General features: G+C 45.0%; 1 protein-coding gene across 1 annotated transcript in view; it reads right to left on the reverse strand.

Moving 5' to 3' along the window:
* Positions 1–684: 684 nt before the first annotated feature.
* MARCHF11 (membrane associated ring-CH-type finger 11) overlaps positions 685–24,182 on the reverse strand; it is a 93,503-nt gene continuing 70,005 nt past the window's right edge. Inside the window, exons 3-4 of the mRNA XM_040432440.1 lie at positions 14,190–14,382; positions 685–1,012 (exon numbers count right to left, since the gene is read on the reverse strand). Coding sequence (XP_040288374.1) covers positions 687–1,012; positions 14,190–14,382 — 519 coding nt within the window. The 3' untranslated portion in view covers positions 685–686. The remainder of the gene's footprint in view (positions 1,013–14,189; positions 14,383–24,182) is intronic.

Raw genomic sequence — 24,182 nt, forward strand, 5'->3', positions numbered from 1 at the left:
TATATTTTTGTCTATGTATATTGCTTGAATTGTAAGGGATCGGGATTTCTGTAGAAGCTGTTTTAGGCGTCAATGAACCCTATGATTTTATCAGATCATGAGTGAATATACTATATAGCCCCATTGGTGTCCCTGAGTAATATGAAGAGGAAAGCAGAAATACCTAAAGGGGTTATCCAACCCCTATAATGGCCCCTCTAATGTCCAGGCACCTCATATACAGTAGATTATACTTACCCCGCTCCCCGGCACCCATGTCGCTCTGCAATGCAAGGAGGCTCATACCCGTTGTGGCCGGAGATGCAGTGGTGGATGTGAGGGGATCAGGAGCGACATGGGTGCCCGGGAGTAGGGTAAGTACCTATATGAGGTGCCCGGGCACCAGGGGGATCATTATAGGGGTTGGATAACCATTTAATTGTAAAAATAGTATAATTAATCAATTATACTTCAACCACATATAAAAATATGCAAAAAGCCAAATAATGCAAAAATATGTTGTTTCTGAAAACTGTATTTTTAATATAACAGCTCCTATAAAAAAGAATTTAAGTTAGAAAATGTTTTTTTAATATATATATATATATTATTTTTTTTAAATACTTTAAAAGTGCTTTGGGTTCATTGCACTAACATTCAAAAACACTGTTCACAGCTAAAGGAATGTTTGTGGTCGTCCTGACTCATTATACGGAAGTCACTCTCATGACAACCTCGCCTGATGTACTGTCCTCTATGGACTCTTCAGGAGGAGTTCTCATTCTGTTGAACAAATGTAGTAATACATATCCACATTGCAGCCTGGGAGAGCTTAAACGTGTTGGATGAACCAAGGTCCTGGGTCGGAAAGCAGTTAATGGTAGCCACAATGTCCTACTGTTTGAAGGCACTGCACGGCTGCTTTCTTCTATGTCTGTTGCTTTGTCATAATTTAACACATCCCAGTGCAAGTTCACTGCTCTCCATCTCCTGAAGACCTTATAAACAGCTGCTCCTTCATGGATAATTAAACCTGGAATCACACACATTTACATATTAATAACTTCTGAGAGACATTTAAATAACCAGTGAATAAACAATTACAATGATTGAGCTGCTGTAGGTCAAATAAACAATAACGATTACAAAAAAATCATAAAATGCAGCTTGACACAATTAACGATGCACAAATCACTGCATAAGACATAAAGGACTGTTTTCACACATGCAAAACTAACGTTGTGGTAAACCTTATTATCACTTATAAGTATCTGAGTGGAGGTGGGGGCACTTCTGGGATTCCCAGCAATCAAGAAAATGGGGTCCTAGAGTCCCATATCGGCTGTCTCATAGAGAATGCATGGAACAGCAGTATGGATATGCAACTGCTGCTCTATTCACTTCAGTAGTGGTTGGATGCCCACCACTGAGACCCCTTATTATCTATCCTGTGGATAGAGTTCTTATGGTGGGACATGATTACAGGGGGATGCCTTCATTCAGGACCCTTATTTATCAGTCACAGCGTCTGCAAAGAGCGCCTTTCACTTTGATGGGAACCTAGTATGTCCATTCCTTACTTATGGCTCTTCTGTTCTCTAACACTGTGCAGTGATTTATATTTTGACCACTGTACGTGGAGGAGACTGTAACTCCACAGAAAAATAGTTTATAGTACCAGTAAAACGTAACGTTTAATTGTACTGTTTGAAAACAAAAGCAAAGTCATCAGTATTTGATCGTGGGGTTCTGATACCTGCAGAGCTGTTCAGCTAGTTATCATTGTTACTCAGGGAGTTGTTACTACTGTTAGTTAGACATGTAGTCCTATGTTAGGCAGCCGTTTTACCATGTGCTTTTAGTGTTAATGCAAATGTTACAGTACATGCTATTCTATACTTTATACTTATACATGTTATTTATATTCTTGTAGTTTTACCAAACGATCCTGTTTTGCCAATTAAACAAACCTGCTGACCAATAAACAAGTTAGACTACAAAGAACAGTCCTCTCATTTGGAAGACAGGAATGGGCTATTCTGAAGCAATGGGCTATTCTGAAGTAGTGTTGGGCGCGAATATTAGAATCGCGAATTTTAATCGCAAATATTGCCACTTCGAGAATTCGCGATTATTTAGAATATAGTGATATATATTCGTATTCTCGAATATTCTAGATTATTTTTTCATCAGTAACCTCCCTTCTTGCTTGTGGGCCAATGAGATGGCTGCAATGTCTTTTTCTGAGCTTAGCAACATCCCTAGCAACCAATAGGAAAGTTGTCTACCCCTTACTAAATAAGAACCTCCCCAGCAGCCCTTGTATGCAGTATTTTGCAGATCTGAGAGACAGCAGTGTCATTGCTGTGCTCTGTGCTTCACTGTTTAAAAACATTAGATAGTTAGTTAGTTAGCTTATATATATATATATATATATATATATAAAAAAGGGAAAGTAGCGGCGGCACTGGAAACAAGCAATATGGGTGCTATGTCCAGGGATATTGCTGCTTACCCCAGATGTACAGGAACGAAGAAAGGACAGCACTCCAAGTAAAAATATACTGGTCTTTAATCACCCATGCAGATGGCAACGTTTCAGCTCCAAACAAGAGCCTTTTTGAAAAAGGCTCTTGTTTGGAGCTGAAACGTTGCCATCTGCATGGGTGATTAAAGACCAGTATATTTTTACTTGGAGTGCTGTCCTTTCTTCGTTCCTATATATATATATATATATACACAGTACAGACCAAAAGTTTGGACACACCTTCTCATTCAAAGAGTTTTCTTTATTTTCATGACTATGAAAATTGTAGATTCACACTGAAGGCATCAAAACTATGAATTAACACATGTGGAATTATATACATAACAAACAAGTGTGAAACAACTGAAAATATGTCATATTCTAGGTTCTTCAAAGTAGCCACCTTTTGCTTTGATTACTGCTTTGCACACTCTTGGCATTCTCTTGATGAGCTTCAAGAGGTAGTCCCCTGAAATGGTTTTCACTTCACAGGTGTGCCCTGTCAGGTTTAATAAGTGGGATTTCTTGCCTTATAAATGGAGTTGGGACCATCAGTTGCGTTGAGGAGAAGTCAGGTGGATACACAGCTGATAGTCCTACTGAATAGACTGTTAGAATTTGTATTATGGCAAGAAAAAAGCAGCTAAGTAAAGAAAAACGAGTGGCCATCATTACTTTAAGAAATGAAGGACAGTCAGTCAGCCGAAAAATTGGGAAAACTTTGAAAGTAAGGGCTATTTGACCATGAAGAAGAGTGATGGGGTGCTGCGCCAGATGACCTGGCCTCCACAGTCACCGGACCTGAACCCAAATCGAGATGGTTTGGGGTGAGCTGGACCGCAGAGTGAAGGCAAAAGGGCCAACAAGTGCTAAGCATCTCTGGGAACTCCTTCAAGACTGTTGGAAGACCATTTCAGGTGACTACCTCTTGAAGCTCATCAAGAGAATGCCAAGAGTGTGCAAAGCAGTAATCAAAGCAAAAGGCTACTTTGAAGAACCTAGAATATGACATATTTTCAGTTGTTTCACACTTGTTTGTTATGTATATAATTCCACATATATTAATTCATAGTTTTGATGCCTTCATAGCCATTAAAATAAAGAAAACTCTTTGAATGAGAAGGTGTGTCCAAACTTTTGGTCTGTACTGTATATATTATGAGGTGGTGACAGTCATGTATGAGGGGAGATATGTGTCACCCAGAATGTTGCAGGAAGCATTTTAAAGCGGCTTGCTCACCAGGAATGTGCCACCAAGGTGTCTGGCCTTGGTGGAGTAAAAGCCCTAGTCTAGGTGTCCACTAAGTTAGCTAGTGGACTCAGAAAATAGATAGTGTAGCTGGTTCAGCTAGTTCAGGGCAGGCTTTTACTGGGAACAGGCAATGTGTTGGGTGGGTGCCTGTTCCCCAGGTTCCAGTCCGGGACTTGAGGCATGCTCATGTCCAGGGATCCAATTTAATCCTGCTGCTGGATCTTAGGTGTGTCTCAGTCTGGAGGAAAGGCAGACAGTGTGAAGTAACACTGTCAGAGCGTGCTACAACTGTTTGACCCAGCTGCGATCTGGATGTACTGGCTGTACTTTTGATGAAAAAGCCTAAATAAAGAGGACTTTTGTTGAACGTTTTGGTGTCCACTGGTCAAGTGAGTACGGTTCCCCACAAGTGGTGGAGGATGCGTGCAAGTGACCAGTGAGGCAAACACTATTGTGCATGCCCTTCATAAAGCCAGCTAATTTTTGCCATAAGACAGCGGATCAAATGGAGGCAATACTACAGCAGCTGGTCCGGCTAATGCCCAACAAGCCGAGTGCAATGCACAACAGCAAACAGCAAACGCCCAGCAACAACAGACAAACAGCCTGTTGATTCAACAGATGGCGGCCATGCAAGAGACCCTACGAACATCCCAGCAAGGAACCCTACCTGCAGTGACCCCGTTTCCGTCTGCTGCCAGAGATAAAGTCTGGTCAGCACTGAGGAAAATTAGTCCTGAGGACGACGGGGAGGCATTCCTCGCGGTATTTGAACGGACAGCGGATCGGGATTACCAGCCGTCTGAACAGTGGGCTGAGGTGGTGGCACCATTTCTGGTAGGAGACGCCCAGAAATCTTATTTTGACCTCAGTCGTGAGGACGCCCAGGACTATGAGAAACTTAAAGGTGAGGTCTTGGCTCGGATGGGGGTTAACACGTATGTGCGTGCACAAAGGGTGTACCAGTGGGCTTTTTCAGAGACCCGGCCAGCCAGGTCTCAGGCATATGACTTGCTGCACCTGGTGAAGAAGTGGCTCCAGCCAGAGACCTTGAGTCCCTCACAAATGATTGAGCGGGTGGTAGTGGACCATTTTGTGCGCAAGCTGCTGAGGGCCATACAGAGCTGGGTAGGCCAAGGAGACCCAGGCAACCTTGATCAGTTGGTTAACCTGGTCGAGCGGTATATGGCGACCCAGGACTTGATGCGGGACTCTGCTCAGTTGAGAGAGACATGCCAGCCCACCTCCCAGCCTAGGGAGCCTGAAGCAAGGGTCCAGCCTTCGATGGGGGGGAACGCTACCAAAACTCCTGTGAGGCGAGTCCCGGGGACCCGCGAGGCCACTGTGATTCGGTGCTGGCGCTGCCAAGGCCCGGGACATGTTGCGGCTAACTGCCCTATGACTTCTGAACCCATGGACTGCGGGTTCGCTCGCCGATCCTCGTTCTATGCACGGCCTGTGTGTATTGCTGACCCCCTGCTGGTCGCTGATACGCCTCCCTTGTGCCAGGTCTCTGTTATTGGGTACCCGGTCAAGGCGCTGCTGGATTCTGGGAGCCTGGTAACCATTGTGCATGAGTCACTGATTTCAGAAGAAATACCAGGAAATCAGAAAATAGCCATAGTCTGTATCTATGGAGACCTCCGGGAGTATCCCACAACGAGGGTTACCCTGTCCGCATCAGGCAGGGAAGTACAACATGTTTTCAGGGTGGGGCGTCATCTCCCTTATGATGCCATTTTGGGAAGAGACTTACCCATGTTCTGGACACTGTGGAAGAACGGTATGCATTCTCTTAGGGGGAAGACTGTCCGGGACCTGAACCCGACGACCCCGATGCTGGGGTACCACCACAGATATAGAGTGCAATCCCGATAGGTTTCTCCTAGAGGTGTTGGCCGGTGAGACGGTAGAGACCCCATTCATCCCGGACCTGGAGGTGTCCCGAGAAACGTTCTGGACAGCCCAGCTCCAGGATCCTACATTGATGCGGGCGAGAGAAGGGGTAACCATAATCAATGATAGCTGTAGAAAAAGTCAGAGTGGCACTGCATATAAACAAAAAACACCCCTTGTCTTATGTTAACACCTTGTCAACTTGGGATAAAGCAGGTAAACTTGCATGATGTGCGCTGCCGGCGGTGCTCTGTTCCACATGTAACCAGACAGTTACGCTTCAATGAACTTGTATATGGGTAGAGATAAAAGGACGGCACTCATCACTTTGCGCTGAGACAATTTTCTTTTATTCTCGGTAGAGAGCGGACAACATATATGAGTGTGTTCCAGCTGAATAGGCGACGGCCGTTTCGCACCTTAGTGCTTCATCTGGCACACTCATATACACTCACCTAAAGAATTATTAGGAACACCTGTTCTATTTTTCATTAATGCAATTATCTAGTCAACCAATCACATGGCAGTTGCTTCAATGCATTTAGGGGTGTGGTCCTGGTCAAGACAATCTCCTGAACTCCAAACTGAATGTCAGAATGGGAAAGAAAGGTGATTTAAGCAATTTTGAGCGTGGCATGGTTGTTGGTGCCAGACGGGCCGGTCTGAGTATTTCACAATCTGCTCAGTTACTGGGATTTTCACGCACAACCATTTCTAGGGTTTATAAAGAATGGTGTGAAAAGGGAAAAACATCCAATATGCGGCAGTCCTGTGGGCAAAAATGCCTTGTGGATGCTAGAGGTCAGAGGAGAATGGGCCGACTGATTCAAGCTGATAGAAGAGCAACGTTGACTGAAATAACCACTCGTTACAACCGAGGTATGCAGCAAAGCATTTGTGAAGCCACAACACGCACAACCTTGAGGCGGATGGGCTACAACAGCAGAAGACCCCACCGGGTACCACTCATCTCCACTACAAATAGGAAAAAGAGGCTACAATTTGCACGAGCTCACCAAAATTGGACTGTTGAAGACTGGAAAAATGTTTCCTGGTCGGATGAGTCTCGATTTCTGTTGAGACATTCAAATGGTAGAGTCCGAATTTGGCGTAAACAGAATGAGAACATGTATCCATCCTCTGATGGCTACTTCCAGCAGGATAATGCACCATGTCACAAAGCTCGAATCATTTCAAATTGGTTTCTTGAACATGACATTGAGTTCACTGTACTAAAATGGCCCCCACAGTCACCAGATCTCAACCCAATAGAGCATCTTTGGGATGTGGTGGAACGGGAGCTTCGTGCCCTGGATGTGCATCCCTCAAATCTCCATCAACTGCAAGATGCTATCCTATCAATATGGGCCAACATTTCTAAAGAATGCTATCAGCACCTTGTTGAATCAATGCCACGTAGAATTAAGGCAGTTCTGAAGGCAAAAGGGGGTCTAACACCGTATTAGTATGGTGTTCCAAATAATTCTTTAGGTGAGTGTATGCTGTCCTTTTATCTCTACCCGTATGTAACCATAATCAATGGCGTGGCTCAGCACCCAGGAGCAGAATCTGTGTTTCCCCACCTGGCTTTTAACCGAGACCTATTGTACAGGGTGGACAAGGTGTAACAAGAGGTAATAGAGCAGCTGGTGCTACCCCAGACTTACCGCCGGATGGTGTTAGACTTGGCCCACACGCATGTACTGGGGGTGAAAAAGACCCAAGAGAGAATATTGCAGCGTTTTTTTTGGGCCGGGAATATATGAGGAGGTTAAGAGGTTCTGTCAGTCCTGTCCTGTGTGTCAGATAACCAGCCCCCAGCCCCATTACCATAGTCCATTAGTACCTATGCCAATCATAGAGGTACCATTTGAAAGGATAGACATCGATCTGGTAGGCCCTATAAATAAGTCAGCCAGAGGTCACCAGAATATCTTGGTGGTCTTAGATTACGCTACCAGATATCCTGAGGCAATTCCACTGCGCCATACATCGGCTAAGCTTATAGCCAAAGAATTAATGGGCATGTTCTCTCGGGTAGGGATACCTAAGGAGATCTTGACAGACCAGGGGACTCCCTTCATGTCGAAGGTCATGAAGGAACTCTGCCGGTTGTTAAATGTTAAACACTTACACACGTCTGTTTACCATCCCCAAACAGACGGACTTGTGGAAAGGTTTAACAAAACTTTAAAGACCATGCTCAAGAGAGCCGTGTCCAAAGATGGGAAGGACTGGGATCTTTTGCTGCCGTATGTATTATTCGCTGTGCGAGAAGTGCCCCAGGCCTCCACTGGGTTCTCGCCCTTTGAACTATTGTACGGCAGACATCCTCTGGGGTTGCTTGACGTAACTAAAGAAGCATGGGAGCAACTGCCCACCCCACACAAGGGTGTTATCGAACACATAGAGAAAATGCAAGAAAGAATAGGGACAGTTCTGCACAACTGGCCCAGAGCTGGGTATACAACCGGGCCGCCCAGGTAAGGACTTTTAACCCGGGCGACCGGGTACTGGTACTTGTGCCCACGGTCGACAGTAAATTCCTTGCTAGGTGGCAGGGACCCTACGAAGTGATGGAGAAAGTAGGACCAGTGAACTACAAGGTATACTAGCTGGGTCGGCGAAGGCCAGAGCAGGTATACCATGTTAACTTACTAAAGCCCTTGAGAGATAGGGAGAGTATCTTTGGGGACCGCCCACTCTCTGTCTTGACTGCGGGGAAGGCTCAGGTGCCACCAGTAATCCCGCAGAAAGTCTCCTCCGTGAAGATAGCAGATGGCCTGTCTACTAAACAGATTCAGGAAGTCAGAGAGTATGTGAGTCAGAATAGGGATGTATTCTCTGAACTTCCTGGACATACCTCCATAGTCCGACATGACATTGTCACCGAGCCCCAGGTCAAAGTTCGCTTAAAGCCAAATCGGGTGCCTGAGGCTCGGCGACAAGCCATCTCTGAGGAAGTGAAGTTGATGTTGCGACTAGGGGTCATTGAAGAGTCTCGGAGTGAGTGGGCTAGTTCAATAGTCCTTATACCAAAACCAGACGGAACGTTACGATTCTGTAACGACTTCCGGAAGCTCAATGAAGTATCAAAGTTTGACGCCTACCACATGCCTCGGGTCGATGAATTGATAGAACGCTTAGGGCAAGCTAGATACTTTTCGGTCTTGGACCTCACAAAAGGGAACTGGCAGGTGCCCTTAAAGGAGGCTGCAAAGGAGAAAACTTCCTTTGTCACCCCCGAAGGGCTGTTTCAGTATAAGATGTTGCCCTTTGGCTTACATGGCGCTCCGGCCACCTTCCAACGGTTATTGGATATCATCCTCCGACCCCATCGTCAGTATGCTTTGGCCTATCTCGATGATATTGTAGCATTTAGCACGGACTGGAAGAGTCACTTACCCAAACTGCAGGCGGTGGTAGACTCTCTCCGGAAAGCGGGGTTGACCGCTAACCCGAAAAAATGTACAATAGGGTTAGAAGAATCTCGGTACCGGGAGTATGTAATTGGACGGAGAGTCATTAAACCTCAGGTAAATAAAATAGAAGCTATACAGAACTGGCCCAGACCCCTTACGACGAGGCAGGTAAAGCTTTTTTAGGGTTAGTGAGATATTACCGGACGTTTATTCCCAATTTGCCAGGTTGTCTTCTCCATTAACGGACCTCCTGAAAGGACGGAAGTCTGTGATGGTCCGCTGGAGTGTTCAGGCACAGGAGGCCTTCAGGTCACTGAAGTCGGTGTTGTGTGGGACCTCGGTCCTAGTTACACCTAACTTCAATAAAGAGTTTATTGTACAGATAGACGCCTCTGAAGTAGGTCTAGGTGCTGTACGGTCTCAGGAGGTTAACTGGGAGGAGCATCCCATTAGTTTCCTGAGCCGCAAACTAATGCCAGCCGAATGCAGGCATAGTGTAGTCGAGAGGGAGTGTCTCGACATCAAATGGGCACTTGAATCGCTACGCTATTATCTGCTGGGGAGGACGTTCCGCCTGGTGACCGATCAATCACCTCTCACGTGGATGAGTCAGGCGAAGGAGAGGAATGCTCGGGTCACCAGATGGTTCCTCTCCATGAAAAATTTTAAGTTTATAGTGGAACACAGGTCAGGGACGCTGCAGGGGAATGCGGACGCCCTGGCCAGAGTCCACTGTATGGCATGTGTTCACCCCCACAGGTTTGAACAAAGGGGGGGAGTATGTGAGGCGGTGACAGGAGTCATCTATGAGGGGAGATATGTGTCACCCAGAATGTTGCAGGAAGCATTCTAAAGTAGCTTGCTTACCAGGAATGTGCCACCAAGGTGCCTGGCCTTGGTGGAGTAAAGGCCCTAGTCTAGGTGTCCACTAAGTTAGCTAGTGGACTCAGAAAATAGATAGTGTAGCTGGTTCAGCTAGTTCAGGGCGGGCTTTTACTGGGAAAAGGGAATGTGTTGGGTGGGTGCCTGTTCCCCAGGTTCCAGTCCGGGACTTGAGGCATTCTCATGTCCAGGGATCCTATTTAATCCTGCTGCTGGATCTTTGGTGTGTCTCAGTCTGGAGGAAAGGCAGACAGTGTGAGGTAACACTGTCAGAGCATGCTACAACTGTTTGACCCGGCTGCGATCTGGATGTACTGGCTGTACTTTTGATGAAAAAGCCTAAATAAAGAGGACTTTTGTTGAACGTTTTGGTGTCCCTGCATCTGTACACTGGTCAAGTGAGTACGGTTTCCCACAATATATATATATAATACAGATAGTTAGTGGGGGATAGTCAGTGTAGGTTAGATCGGGATATAGTTTAGCTGATAGGTTCCAGTGCAGGGTGTTAGGTAGTGTGACAATATTTAGTGCACCAATCAGTAATATGTAGTCAGACCTGCTAAAATTTGAAGTTGCACGTATATGCGCATCATTAATTGCCGATTTGCGCAATCGCGAATATATTGGAGCACTCTATCTGCATATAAAGCTATTGTAATGTTCTGCCGTTCTAACCATTGTCTCCAGTCTCAGGAAACTTCTAGCAGCTTGAAAAATATAGCAACAGTGACCACGCCTGTATTGCGCCCGCAATACGCGCATATTACATTGCCGATTTTCGCAATCAAGAAAATAATCGCAAATTCTCGAATATATGACAAATATTTTCCCAAATATTCACGAAATATCGCAAATTTAAATATTGTCCATGCCGCTCATCACTATTCTGAAGTTGCCTTCTATGAGCCCTGATCTAAATTCTGTTGAACGTTTATGGAAGGAGCCGAAACATGCCGTCTGAAGAAGGCACCCTGCAAACCTGAGACACCTGCAGCAGTTTGTTTACAAGGAGTGGGCCCAAATCCCTTTGGACAGATGCAAAAGTCTCATTGAGAGTTACAGAAATTGCTTGATTGTAATGATTGCCTCAAAAGATTGTGCAACAAAATATAAAGTTATGGGTACCATCATTTTTGTCCGGGCCAGTTTCATCAGTTTGTTTTACAAATTATTCTGTTGAACCACAATTCAAGAGCAATGTCTAATTTTCATTAGTTGATAATTTCTTTAAATTTTTATTTACTTTTGTCAGTTTCAAATTATTTAATTGACAATTGTGGGTTTTTCTTTCTTTAATGGAAGGGTACCAACAATTGTGTCCACATGTGTATACCCTGTTTCCCCGAAAATAAGACATCCCCCGAAAATAAGACCTACCTCTAGTTTTGCCTATCGCTATAATATAAGGCATCCCCCCGAAAATAAGGCCTCCCCGATAATAAAGCATCCCCCGAAAATAAGGCCTCCCCGATTATAAAGCATCGGCCGAACATACCGTAATGCCTCCCCGATTATAAAGCATCCGCCGAACATAATGACTCCCCGATTATAAAGCATCGGCCGGACATAATGCCTCCCCGATTATAAAGCAAGCCACCCCAGAATGTAAGGAGCTCACTGATTGGCTGCAGCCGCCGCCAGGACAAGCTGCCGCCTTCTTCCGCCTGCTGCTCGCTCTGCCCTGATGGAGTCTCACAACTTGGCTGGCACGGACACACAGGGGATGGGGTGACAGGTAGGGGGGGGAATATCTGATGGAAGGTGGGGGATGTCTGGTGAAGATGGGGGGGGGAGACTAAAAACGGTAATTAAAATGACACAGGGTGATCAGAGGGGGGAATCAAAATGACACAGGAGGATCAGAAGGGGGTACTAAAATGCTATAGTAATCCCCCCCTCTGATTCTCCTGTACCATTTTGATTCCCCCTTCTGATCCCCTTGTGCCATTTTAAGTGAACCCCCTCCCCACCCTGATTTCCTTTTTTTTTGTTCAACAATAAATGTGTACCGTATTTTTCTTCATGGAAAAAAAAGACATCCCCTGAAAATAAGACCTAGCGCATCTTTTGGAGCAAAAATTTATATAAGACACTGTCTTATTTTCGGGGAAACAGGGTATATATGAGTATATATATTGTGGGGTTTCGCTCTGGTAGACAGGATTAGTGGATGCAGTATAGAGGCAACAACAAGTTCTTTGGATCAAATAGTTCAGTGTTTTATTCACACTTTAGGCAAGTGACCAAACAAGCAGTCATATTAAAAAAAAAGTCACCTTGCGGTGTTGGTGTTAATTCACGCCATGCGGCAATTCTGCCTCAAAGAGTCCTTGCTGATAGCAGCACCAACTTGTTTTCACGCTAAACAGGTAGCAAGCCTTCATCCAGACACAAGGCTCCCAGATCCCAACACAGAGACCTCACTTCTGAGCTCAGCTGCCTATTTAAGGACAGCCAGGTGCTGCCAAAACCCGGACTAACACTTAAAATCCGGTCCGGTATTTGACCTCACCTGGCTGTAAATCAGCCCAGCAGCACATGCTGGGAGGAAAATACCTGTTTTCGCAGACAAAACCTCTCACTGTGTTTCCCCGAAAATAAGCCCTACTCCAAAAATAAGCCCTAGATAAAGCCGTAATGGCTCTCGAGCTGCCATGGAACTATGGGTGGGCGGGCAGCGCAGGCTTCAGTAAATTATCCTTCAGTGAAGCCGCCAGCCCGTGCATACATCGCGGGACTAAGCAGCACCTGACGGGCGGGCTGGCGGCTTCACTAAATGCTAAATTATGCCGGCAGCCTGCGCTTCCCTTCACTTTCACATTCGGCAGGCTGGTGGCTTCTCTGCATGCCCTCTACTGCCGCCAGCCCGCACGTTCCTATTTACATTAAGGAGGCAGCAGGAGGATCTCCTTCTCCTCTCTGCTGCCTTGAGGAGCTCTCCCTGGTACCGTAGATTGCTGCCTAGGTCCCTTGGGTAAGGACAGCTCAGGGGCAATATACGGTACCAGAATGAAAAATGTGTGGCAAATATGACTATAACCCCCCTCATCCATAGGAATGCACCCATGTACTGCAGTATATAGGTGCATTCCTATGGATGAGGGGGGTTATAGTCGTATTTAATATAAACACTGTCCAGGGACTGTTCTATAATTGGCATGTGTCTATATAAAATATGCTCATGGAGCCAAAATAAGCCCTACCCCAATAATAAGCCCTAACCCTTTTTTTGGAGAAAAGAACAAAATAAGACCCTGTCTTATTGTCGAAAAAACACGGTATATATATATATATATATATATATATAGAGAGAGAGAGAGAGAGAGAGAGAGAGAGACAGAGAGAGAATATTTTAGCATTTCCTAATTTTTCCCTTGATCCATGGTTATTTATTGACTTGCTGTACTAAATGTGAAGCATTACTTGAATGCCCTGCAGTGATCCATGCCCTTCTCATAATGCTTTTTGGTTAGCCTGCCTTGTAATTACTAACAATAATAATTTAATGATGTATTCACTGCCTGGAAATGTCAATAAATGTCAAGCATTGTCTTCCCAGTCTTTTTTCTAATTAATTACATGCATCTACTGAAGTGAATGGCACTGCATAGCTCTCAGCTCATTTATATTAGCATTTCTAAATATTATGCACCAAATAAGCCATAAATAAGATTAAATAAGCTATTCCTTCATATTTTTGATTCTTTTATTTATTTATTTTCAAATCAAATAATGAACACAAAGAAGCTTAAGAATGTGCTTACTGTCATAATATAATATTACCAATTGCAGGTGTTATATTCATACTCAGCAGCTGAAGCAATGATGCTGTCACATGTATACACTCCAATATATTCTAAAATAAAAAATGGAGTCTACAGCTGAAATACAGACCTACTGTATGTGTTTCCAGACTAGAAATAAAGCATGTGCGTCTATTCTTATCTTCCACAGGTTAGAAAGAAGTAGGGGACAGATGGAGGATATGACTGCAGGAACAGACAGGGTATCTTTGTAGTGTGTCACCATGGAAACGCATAATGATTTTGAGATCTTAAAACTATGACTACTATAGTTGTTTTAAATGCATTTGAGTAATAAAAATGGTTGCAAACCGGGACAAAGCCAACATAGGAGGCTAAGCCTTGTACCTTCTAAATCAATATTAAACTAAAATGGGTAAAATAAATCTCAGTGGGAAGATAAATAAATGACTTTAGAAACTTACCTATACATACTAGGTCCATAAAACCGTACATGCCATAGCATATTTGAAAAAGGATGTCTCTTCTTTGCCACACTGCAAAAGGGCTAAAGGCTGACCACAGAAGCCATGTCACACTTGATACTAAGAATAAGGATCCCAGAATGACTGCGATCATTTGAACTTTTTCCACCAGTGTCACAGTAATGCGCTGCCACTGAAATACAAAGAATAATGACCACTTATATAGCAAAGTACTGATTCTACAAATTTTAAAATATTGTTTTTTTATTAAGCTTATAAGGTGTTCTGCACAACGCCAGCCAATCAGAAACAGGCTTACCGGTTCAGGGATAGGGTAATATGGACCAGACTACACTTTAGACATTTTATGCGTAACTTAAAGGGGTTGTCTGGGTTCAGGGCTGAGTCCGGATATCACCTCTTCTGTATATCCTTACTATGCATGAGAGGAGCACTGGAGAATTTCCTTGCTCTGATGATCCCTTTTCGCTTACTGCGTCCCGCACAGCCACTGTTTGTTGTGCCGGCTTCACAACACTATGCTAGGTGATGACTTCTGACTAGCAGTGACACCAGTGACGTCACTGGTACAAATGGGTTTTGCTGATAGAAGTAGTGCTATGTCTTTTGCACTAACTACCTCCACTCAAGGGCTCATGAATTGTTCTATGTAAACTGAGTGTGCCTTTACCAAAAGATAAAATGTAACTTTTATTTAGATACGTTTAAAAATCATTTAGGAAAGGTAATAACAAAAAAAAAAAAAGGACGCAAGATATGGTTGAATAGCCAGGTCTACCTTTTTTGTGTATCAGACGGGGGTCAATATAACTGGCAGTATTCATAAATTACTCCAGTCCAGAACTACTTTCCCTGTCAGTCCCTGATCTTAGGTTAGGGAAACGTAGTATGGCTGTATGTCGGAGCACTCGCCCTGAAAAGAGCGACCCCCAGCCTCAGGATACCTCGGGCCTGGTCTAGAACTTAAACCTCACTTTCTCTTGCTCAAATATTTCATGCTGGATTGTTTCTGCTAGATTGCTTCTACGCGTTTCGCCTAACAAATAGGGTCACTCAGGAAGCGATGAATCTAGTCGCAGCATAAGAATAAGGCAGTGGCAACACGATCGGTACATTACCTTTCTTTTAAAAGGCATAAGTCCTCCCCTTTCTCTGTACGTCAAACATGACTGGGCGGGCAGGGGCGGATCCGTGAGTGCCGTTCTCATTGCGATCTTGCTCCATGCTCCCGCCTCTAGGCAGATGAGACGCATAGGGAAGGCAGATTCAACTCTGTCAGATTCAACTCTGACCCGATCATCAGAGCGATGGGTATATGGGCAGCGCAGGAGCATTCACTATTAAAGGATAACTGTCATATAGTATTTTTTTTTTGCTAAAGTGTAGGGCAAGTGATAGGTAACAATTTTGCAATAGACTTTATTTAGCCAAAACGTTTATTTTTGGTAGAAAACTGGGGCTGAAATGGCCCTTGGCAGCACTCTTCAAAAGAGCGTTGCTAAGGGCCTTCCGTCTCCTATTAGAAAAGGGGAGACGGCCTGTGCAGACGCTCTGCTTCTGCCTCCCGTGCTTCCCTGGGAGACAGAAGGCTGGGCATAGGAGCCTTAGGAGTTAAAATTACATTTATATTCCCCCTTTCTATGCAATCTAATGCTCCGTTACATTCACTGACCTGCGATCCCTGTGATAATTCATGAAGCAGCAGCTGGCTCACTGCGCACAGTGCTTTTACTTCCGGCGGCTGATTCATGAATTATTATCACAGGGATAGCAGGTCAGTGAATGTAACGGAGCATTAGATTGCATAGAAAGGGGGAATATAAATGTAATTTTAACTCCTAAGGCTCCTGTGCCCAGCCTTCTGTCTCCCAGGGAAGCACGGGAGGCAGAAGCAGAGTGTCTGGCTGCACAGCCCGTCTTTTCTAATCGGAGACGGATGGCCCTTAGCAACGCTCTTTTGAAGAGTGCTGCTAAGGGCCATTTCAGCCCCAGTTTTCTACCAAAAATAAACATTTTGGCTAAATAAAGTCTATTGCAAAATTGTTACCTATCACTTGCCATACACTTTAGCAAAAAAAATAAAAATATGACAGTTATCCTTTAACCGTTCCCGCACAGGATCACTCACACTGGATGTCAATGTACTATCACATCATGATCTGTATAGGATGTTCTAGCAGCCAAAATGGTTATTGCAGCGCAGTCCATATTGAATGTTCAGGCAGCCCACCTGGCCGACTCATCATTCATTTCTTTGGGACATTAATGATATTCTGTCAGCATTTGGGGGTCTGTATTCACATATTCATCATCCCACATGTGGTTAAACCACATATGTGGGAGGATGGACCCACAAAAATCGGCATCTTACCAAAAGGACAAATCAGTATTCATGCATACAAACTGCTATAGATCACTGGTAGAGATATCAATAGTACAGCTGTTGTGCACTGGGACTTCCTAGGCCTTGGGAGTCCAGTTGCAATTACTCCTCTTTTCTGAAATGCCATGTCCCCATGATTTTAATGGGTATTAAATGCTATTGTTATATTTCAGAGGAACATATTTATATTTCTGTCTATTAATGATAGAGAAATAGTCTCCATACTCTATCTTATTAACACTCATGTAGACAGGATTATAGAAATGGATAGCATCTCATTCAGTCCATTTGGTACAGTGGATTGCATTGTAAAGATCCATCTTGCCTCCTTTCTCAGGATTCAATTATCCCAGTTACCTCCTCTCCACATCTGCAGAATATGTTACAGTTTTTATCCCCTCCATGTATCATATTTATGTGTCTTGCCACAGACGTGTCCTTTTTGTTTACAAAATCATTATAGTGGTCCAAGATGCTTCTTCTCAATTCTCTTTTAGTTTTCCCAATGTAATCTAATGGACAACTACATTGTGCCAGGTAGCAGTGATGGTCAGTTCCCAGTGTTCGCCTGCGAACACATGCGGGCTGTCATCTTGACTCACAAGTCCGGCGATGCACAGGTATGCCCTTACCTGTGCGCGAGCCGGTCTGAAATTCAAATGCGGTCACCGGGAGCAGGCAGTTCCGAGAACAGCCGCCGGGGACCTTCATCGGGCTGTTCTAGGAACTGCCTGCTCCCGGTGACCGCATTTGATTTCAGACCAGCTCGCGCACAGGCACAGGTAAGAGCTTACCTGTGCATCGCTGGACTTGTGAGTCAAGATGTGAACTCCTTTGTTGCCCTTACTTGGCTACACATCACACATTTACCGCATCTAAACATTAGTTATTACCTTTCCTAAATGATTTTTTAAACGTATCTAAATAAAAGTAAAATTTGATCTTTTGGTAAAGGCACACTCAGTTTACAATGGTACAAATGGGTGTTGTATAGAGCTGCCCTAGCGTGTTGGTCACACATACACTCTACAGCTCAGTTCATATATGGGGCTCAGGGGTCCTTGTTCTTGTGATGTTGAGGGTTTTTAGCTGTTGACCACCAATGATCATACATTTATAACCTATCCCGTAGAGTTGCATTGTTAGATCTTTGCTCACTTACTTCTGGATATTGTTTGAATGAAGTTCAAAGATTAATCTGATTTCAGCATGTTAAAAAATGATAAAAATGTACAAGGGGGTCCTCAGTTTTTTATGTAATATCTAACGTAAATTAACTTAAATTAACACTAATAGACTGTTACTCTAGCCCCCTGCTGGACTTTCCATCAAGGGTGCACATCTGAACACTTGAAAACGATATAAAATGTATACTGCATTGGGTACATTTGCTTCAGTTAGCCTGGAATAGCCTGGAAATGAACAGCAGGCAGAGTCTAATGGTGAATCCTTTGGACTCCACTTGTATCACTGAAGCAAATGTACCCAATGTGGTATATCCCAAGTGGAAAGCCAGGGCTAAACAAGGCCTAAAATGGTTTTCCTGCCAATACATCTCATTTCCATGTGCATGGCATCTTATTCTGCATTTAAAGGGAAACATCTAAATCTGAAGGTGTCGGCCCTTTACAGAGTAATGAGGGGGGAGTTGTAGAGAGCGATGAGGAGAAAGCAAAGCTATTTAATATTCTTTTCTCCACTGTATTCAGTGAGGAAAATAAACTGTCTGATCAAATGCAGAATCTAAAAGTAAATTTCAAATTTAAAGTGCGCTGACCCAGGAAGAAGTACAGAGGCGTCTTAAAAAGATTAAAATAGACAAATCGCTGGGACCAGATGGCATAAAGCCCCGTATCCAAAAATAATTAAGTAATGTCATAGACAGACCCTTAATTCTGATATTTAAGGACTCTATATTGACAGGGAGTGTTCCACAGGATTGTCGCATAGCAAATGTGGTGCCAATATTCAAAAAGGGGTCAAAAACAGAACCTGTAAAACTATAGGTTGGAAAGTTTAACATGTGACATGGGTAAACTGAAGTTTTTCTAAGAGATGCTATCTTGGAGTACCCTCAATGAAAATAAGCAAATAACGCCATATCAGGATGGCTTTATGAGGGATCAGTCATGTCAAACTAATGTAATCAGTTTCTATGAGGAGGTAAGTTCTAGACTTGACAGCGGCAAATCAATGGATGTCGTATATCTGGACTTCTCCAAAGCATTTAACACTGTACTACATAAAAGGTTAGTATATAAAATGAGGATGCTTGGACTGGGAGAAAATTTCTGTATGTCAGGGCTCCAGATGGCGACCAAAATGGTCGCCAATGCGACTTGGAATTGCAAAATGGCGACAAGACTTTGTAGTCTTGTCGCCATTTGCGCCTAAACCCTCCGCTGCTCTGCCTCTAAGAAAAAAAGGCTTTCATCCAGCAGAGACACGCTGCAGCCGTCTGCTGGATGAAGATCCGCTCGCTCACACTACTCGGCATAGAGGGTGGGCGTGGCTTGGGTTCCCGCATCTTGTGCTTCCGCTTCCAGCAGTCTGCTTCTGAATTCACATGACGTCTGTGAGATCCCGGCCCGGAGTCCTGCTGAGTGCAGGAGCGCACGGCGTCATTGGTTGCTATGACGCCGTGCGCTTCTTGCTGCCGCCGCAGTACAGTGATACACTGGTTACCAGTGTATTACTGTACTACGGCGGCAGCAGGAAGCGCACGGCGTCATAGCAACCAATGACGCCGTGCGCTCCTGCACTCAGCAGGACTCCGGGCCGGGATCTCACAGACGTCGTGTGAATTCGGCACTCCTACATCGCAAATCCTGTCAAGCTCCTAGCAGACCTTGGACTCCAGTTTTCCCTCACAACGAACTGATGTGACTAACAAGTTTCAAATTTTGCCGCTTACCCCCTCGCTGCCGGGTTCCTTGGTTTCCAACACCTCAAGTGCCTTTGAATCCAGCCCCATCCACAAAGGCCCCCCTTTTCAGGGACCAGTCCATAGTGTCCTTCCTCCAGACACACCACCTGATCCCCCAAGAACAGACACATTATCCCATCAATAGACCCTTCTGCCTCAGAAACAGAACCAGAGGCGTCTCCACTGAAAAAGTGCAGACTCCTAACATTCCCTCTGAGATCCCTAATGGAGCTTCTCCAAACATTCTCCCCTGGATGGGCTCCCCTCACCCATCCAGCAAAGTAAATCATCCTGAATCAATGGATCTTTCTAAGGGCAAAGAACAGAGCTACAGGTTCAATGGTCGCTCTCGGGCTGAGAGACCTTATAGTCGTAGGTCACGTGGTGATAGGTTATCCAGCTCCAGACACTCAGACTTCGGCCTCTTGCACACGACCGTATGCATTTCGCAGTCTGCAAAAAATGGTTCTGCATAAAATCCGGATGACGTCCGTGTGCATTCTTTATTTTGCGGAACGGATCAGCCGGGCCCCTAATAGAACAATCCTCTCCTTGTCCGTAATGCGGACAATAATAGGACATGTTCTATTTTTTTGCGGAACAGAAGTACGGACATACAGAAACAGAAAGCACACGGAGTAACTTCCGTTTATTTTGCGGACCCATTGAAATGAATGGTTCTGTATACGGCCCGCAAAAAAAACAACGAATGGAATGGACATGGAAAGAATATACACGTTCGTGTGCATGAGGCCTTAGATGTCTTATATGCTCCTAAGCATCCCAGCTATATATATATTTTAAATTTGGCGACTAAAAATTTCATTTGGCTCCTAAATTTTTCAGGTTAGGAGCCAATGGCTCCTTCATATTTTTTTTAGTCTGGAGCCCTGTATGTGGGTAAGTAACTGGCTCAGTAATCGAAAACAGAGGGTGGTTATTAATGGTACACACTCAGATTGGGTCACTGTCACTAGTTGGGTACCTCAGGGGTCAGTTTTGAGCCCTATTCTCTTCAATATATTTATTAATGATCTTGTAGAAGGCTTGCACAGTAAAATATAAATTTTTGCAGATGACACTAAACTGTGTAAAGTAAATAACAGGGAAGAGGACAGTATACTGCTACAGATGGATCTGGATAGATTGGAGGCTTGGGCAGAGAAGTGGCAGATGAAGTTTAACACTGAAAAATGTAAGGCTATGCACATGGGAAGGAATAATGCAAGTCACCCGTACATACTAAATGGTAAAACACTCGGTAACACTGACATGGAAAAGGACTTAGAATTTTAGTGAACAGCAAACTAAGCTGTAGAAACCAGTGTCAGGCAGCTGCTGCCAAGGCCAATAAGATAATGGGTGGCATCAAAAGGGGCATAGATGCCCGTGATGAGAACATAGTCCTGCCACTTTACAAATCACTAGTCAGACCGACCACACATGGAGTACTGTGTACACTTCTGGGCTCCTGTTAACAAGGCAGACATAGCAGAGCTGGAGAGGGTTAAGAGGAGGGCAACTAAAGTAATAACTGGTATGGGGAGACTACAATACCCAGAAATCAATTATCAATTAAGGTTATTCACTTTAGAAAATAGAAGATGACTGAGGGGAGATCTAATAACTGTGTATAAATGTATCAGGGGTCAGTACGGACAGTGGCGTTGCGAGGGGGGTGCGGCCCGCACCGGGTGACACGAGTGATGAGGTGACACCAGTCTGATGGCGGCAGCAGGGCACAGGGAGATGAGCGCTTCCATTGCGCTCTTCTCCATAGTCATCTGTATCGCCGTCCTCAGGACAGCGATACAGATGGATGCTGCGGCTGGGCAGGGGAGGGGAGGGAGAGGTGTGTCCCTTCCCTGTTCCTCTGATAGGCTGCCGGCACTAGGCCGGTGCAGGTGGCGCGATGATGTAATCGCGCCACCTGAGCCATACAGTGCGGGACACAGGCCGGAAGAGGCCTGCATCGCATTGCTGACATGGAGGTAAATATAACAGTTTTTTTTTTTATATATGTACAATACTTTTACTGGCACATGATGGGGGGGGCTCTTGTTACTGGCAAGTGATTGGGGGCATCTATGGGGGCACATTTTACTAGCACATTATTGGGGGGGGCATCTACGGGGGCACTTATTACTGGCACATTATTGGGGGCACTTATTACTGGCACATTATTGGGGGTACCTATTACTGGCACATTATTGGGGGCACCTATTACTGGCACATTATTGGTGGGCACTATAGGGGCATCTACTGAGGCCACAAAGAAGGGGGGGCTCTGTACAGTAGAATTTTACAATGGGACACATTATGGTGGGTACTATGGGGAAGGGGGGAGAGGAGCACTATGGGGTCATCTATAGGGGGCACTAAGAAAGGGTATTTTATACTTGCAAATTATGGGGGACACTGAGGGCATTTACTGGGGCACTATATATGGGGCATTTTATACTGGTACATTATAGGGGGCACTAGGAGGAAGGGGGAGAGGAGCACTATGGGGGCATTTACTGGGGGCACTATATAGGGGTATTTTATACTGGTAAATTATGGGGGCACTATGGGGACATTAGCTCAACTGGGGGCATTACAAGGGGGTATTTTTTGCACTGTCACATTATAAGGAGAATTATTTCTACTGGGGGGGGGGGGGGGATTAGGGTGGGCTTTATTACTCCCCCATGGTATGAGCTCCCTAGTAGCAGCACCAGCCTCTCCCTGCTCTGCTCAAATCCTTATTATAAAATCTTTCTCATTAGGATAAAACACAACATCAGCTCCACTGAGCCCGCGGCCAAAGTGTTGAAGTGGTGTCTGACATCCCCAAGGGCCAAGCCAAGTAATTGTAAGTTTTCATGTGAAATATGTTTATGTTATACACAGATAGCATACACTGTGCCACACAATATACAGCATACCGCTACACTGTGCCACACAATATACAACATACCTCTACACTGTATAGTCTGTTCTATAAGCACCATTGTTTTGTGGCGGCGGACAGAAAATAATCTGGAAGTGCCCCTCCTGAGACCAGGCTCTGGATCCGCCACTGCCCGGTAAGCGATCTGACTGCTAGCACTGACCCCCTCCGTCGGCGATCTGTCTGCTAGCACCCCCACCCCAGTCGGTGAACTGTCTGCCTAGCCCCCCCCCCACGTCAGCGGTCTGTTTACTATCCAATCCCCCCCGTTACCGCTTGGGTCAGTCGGCAGGCTTAGTGAGGGACGTGAAGGGACGTCAGCGGCGCCGCGACGGCAGGGCAGAGCTTGATTGACGTCCCCTACGTGACTCGTCCGCACAGGTCAGATCAAACAAAAAAGCGGTCACTAGAAGAAATTGAACAGCATTTGGTGTCTCGGTTAGTCAGCCAGCGAAAGTGGGGTGCACCTGACCTAGGGGGGGAAAGGGGGTGCTGGGGCTCTAAGCTTTGGGGGGGATCTGCTGAGCTAACAGATGCCCCCCTACGGCAGTAGCACCCCCAAAGCCCCCATATATGGCTAAAAAATTATTGCTTCGGGCGGGGGGCTTGGGGGGGGGGTGACACCATTTTCTACCGCACCGGGTGACACCAGCCCTAGCAACGCCACTGAGTACGGATATCTCTCCCATCATGTGTTTATACCCAGGACTGTGACGAGGGGACAACCTTTGCGTCTGGAGGACAGAAGGTTTGTACACAAACATAGAAGAGGATTCTTTACAGTAAGAGCAGTGAGACTATGGAACTCTCTGCCTGAGGAGGTGGTGATGGTGAGTACAAGAAAGGAATTCAAGAGGGGCCTGGATGTATTTCTGGAGTGTAATAATATTACAGGCTATAGTTACTTGAGAGGGGTCGTTGATCCAGGGAGTTATTCTGATTGCCTGATTGGAGTCGGAAAGGTATTTTTTCACCTAAAATGAGGAAAATTAGCTGCTACCTCACATGATTTTTTTTCCCTTCCTCTGGATCAACTTGCAGGATAACAGGCTGAACTGGATGGACAGATGTCTTTTTTCAAAGTTACAAACTATGTTACTATGTTACTTAACTCCTTAATGACCAGGCAGACCAGGTTTGTCAATTAAAGGGGTTCTCCAGGTATTATTTAATATGCCTGCAAGCAACCCATCCTAGAATCTGACTAGAACTGATTCTGTACAGTGGGGGTGGGGTAACTCTACCCATGCGCCTGTCGCCTCACTACACACTGCCTTTACATTCCTGAGCATTCCAGGATGGCATCATTACAATCTATTGTAGGGCAGGAATTCTACAGTACAATAGCATACATAACAACATTCTTGGAAAATTTCAGGCTGCTCAGCCATGACTTACATATCGCACACTGGACGTCTTCATTACTATCTATTGTAGTGCAGAATTCCTGATCTACTATAGATAGTAATCATGCGATCCTGGAAAGTTTTGTAATAAAAGTTCTGTAATGTCTCAAGGATTAGGGCTGTTTCACACGAGCGGATGCCGTGCGTGACATCCGCTCCGTGAATGACAGCCAAGACCCAATGCAGACTGCAGAGGCACGGAGCATTAACATGATTGATAATGCTCCGTGCCTCTCTGTGATCTCTTTACTTCGAAATCACAGTGACAGTCGTAGTAAAGAGATCACAGAGAGGCACGGAGCATCATCAATCATGTTAATGCTCC

This window comes from Bufo bufo, chromosome 5 (genome assembly GCF_905171765.1).
Source record: "Bufo bufo chromosome 5, aBufBuf1.1, whole genome shotgun sequence".
NCBI lineage: Eukaryota > Metazoa > Chordata > Amphibia > Anura > Bufonidae > Bufo > Bufo bufo.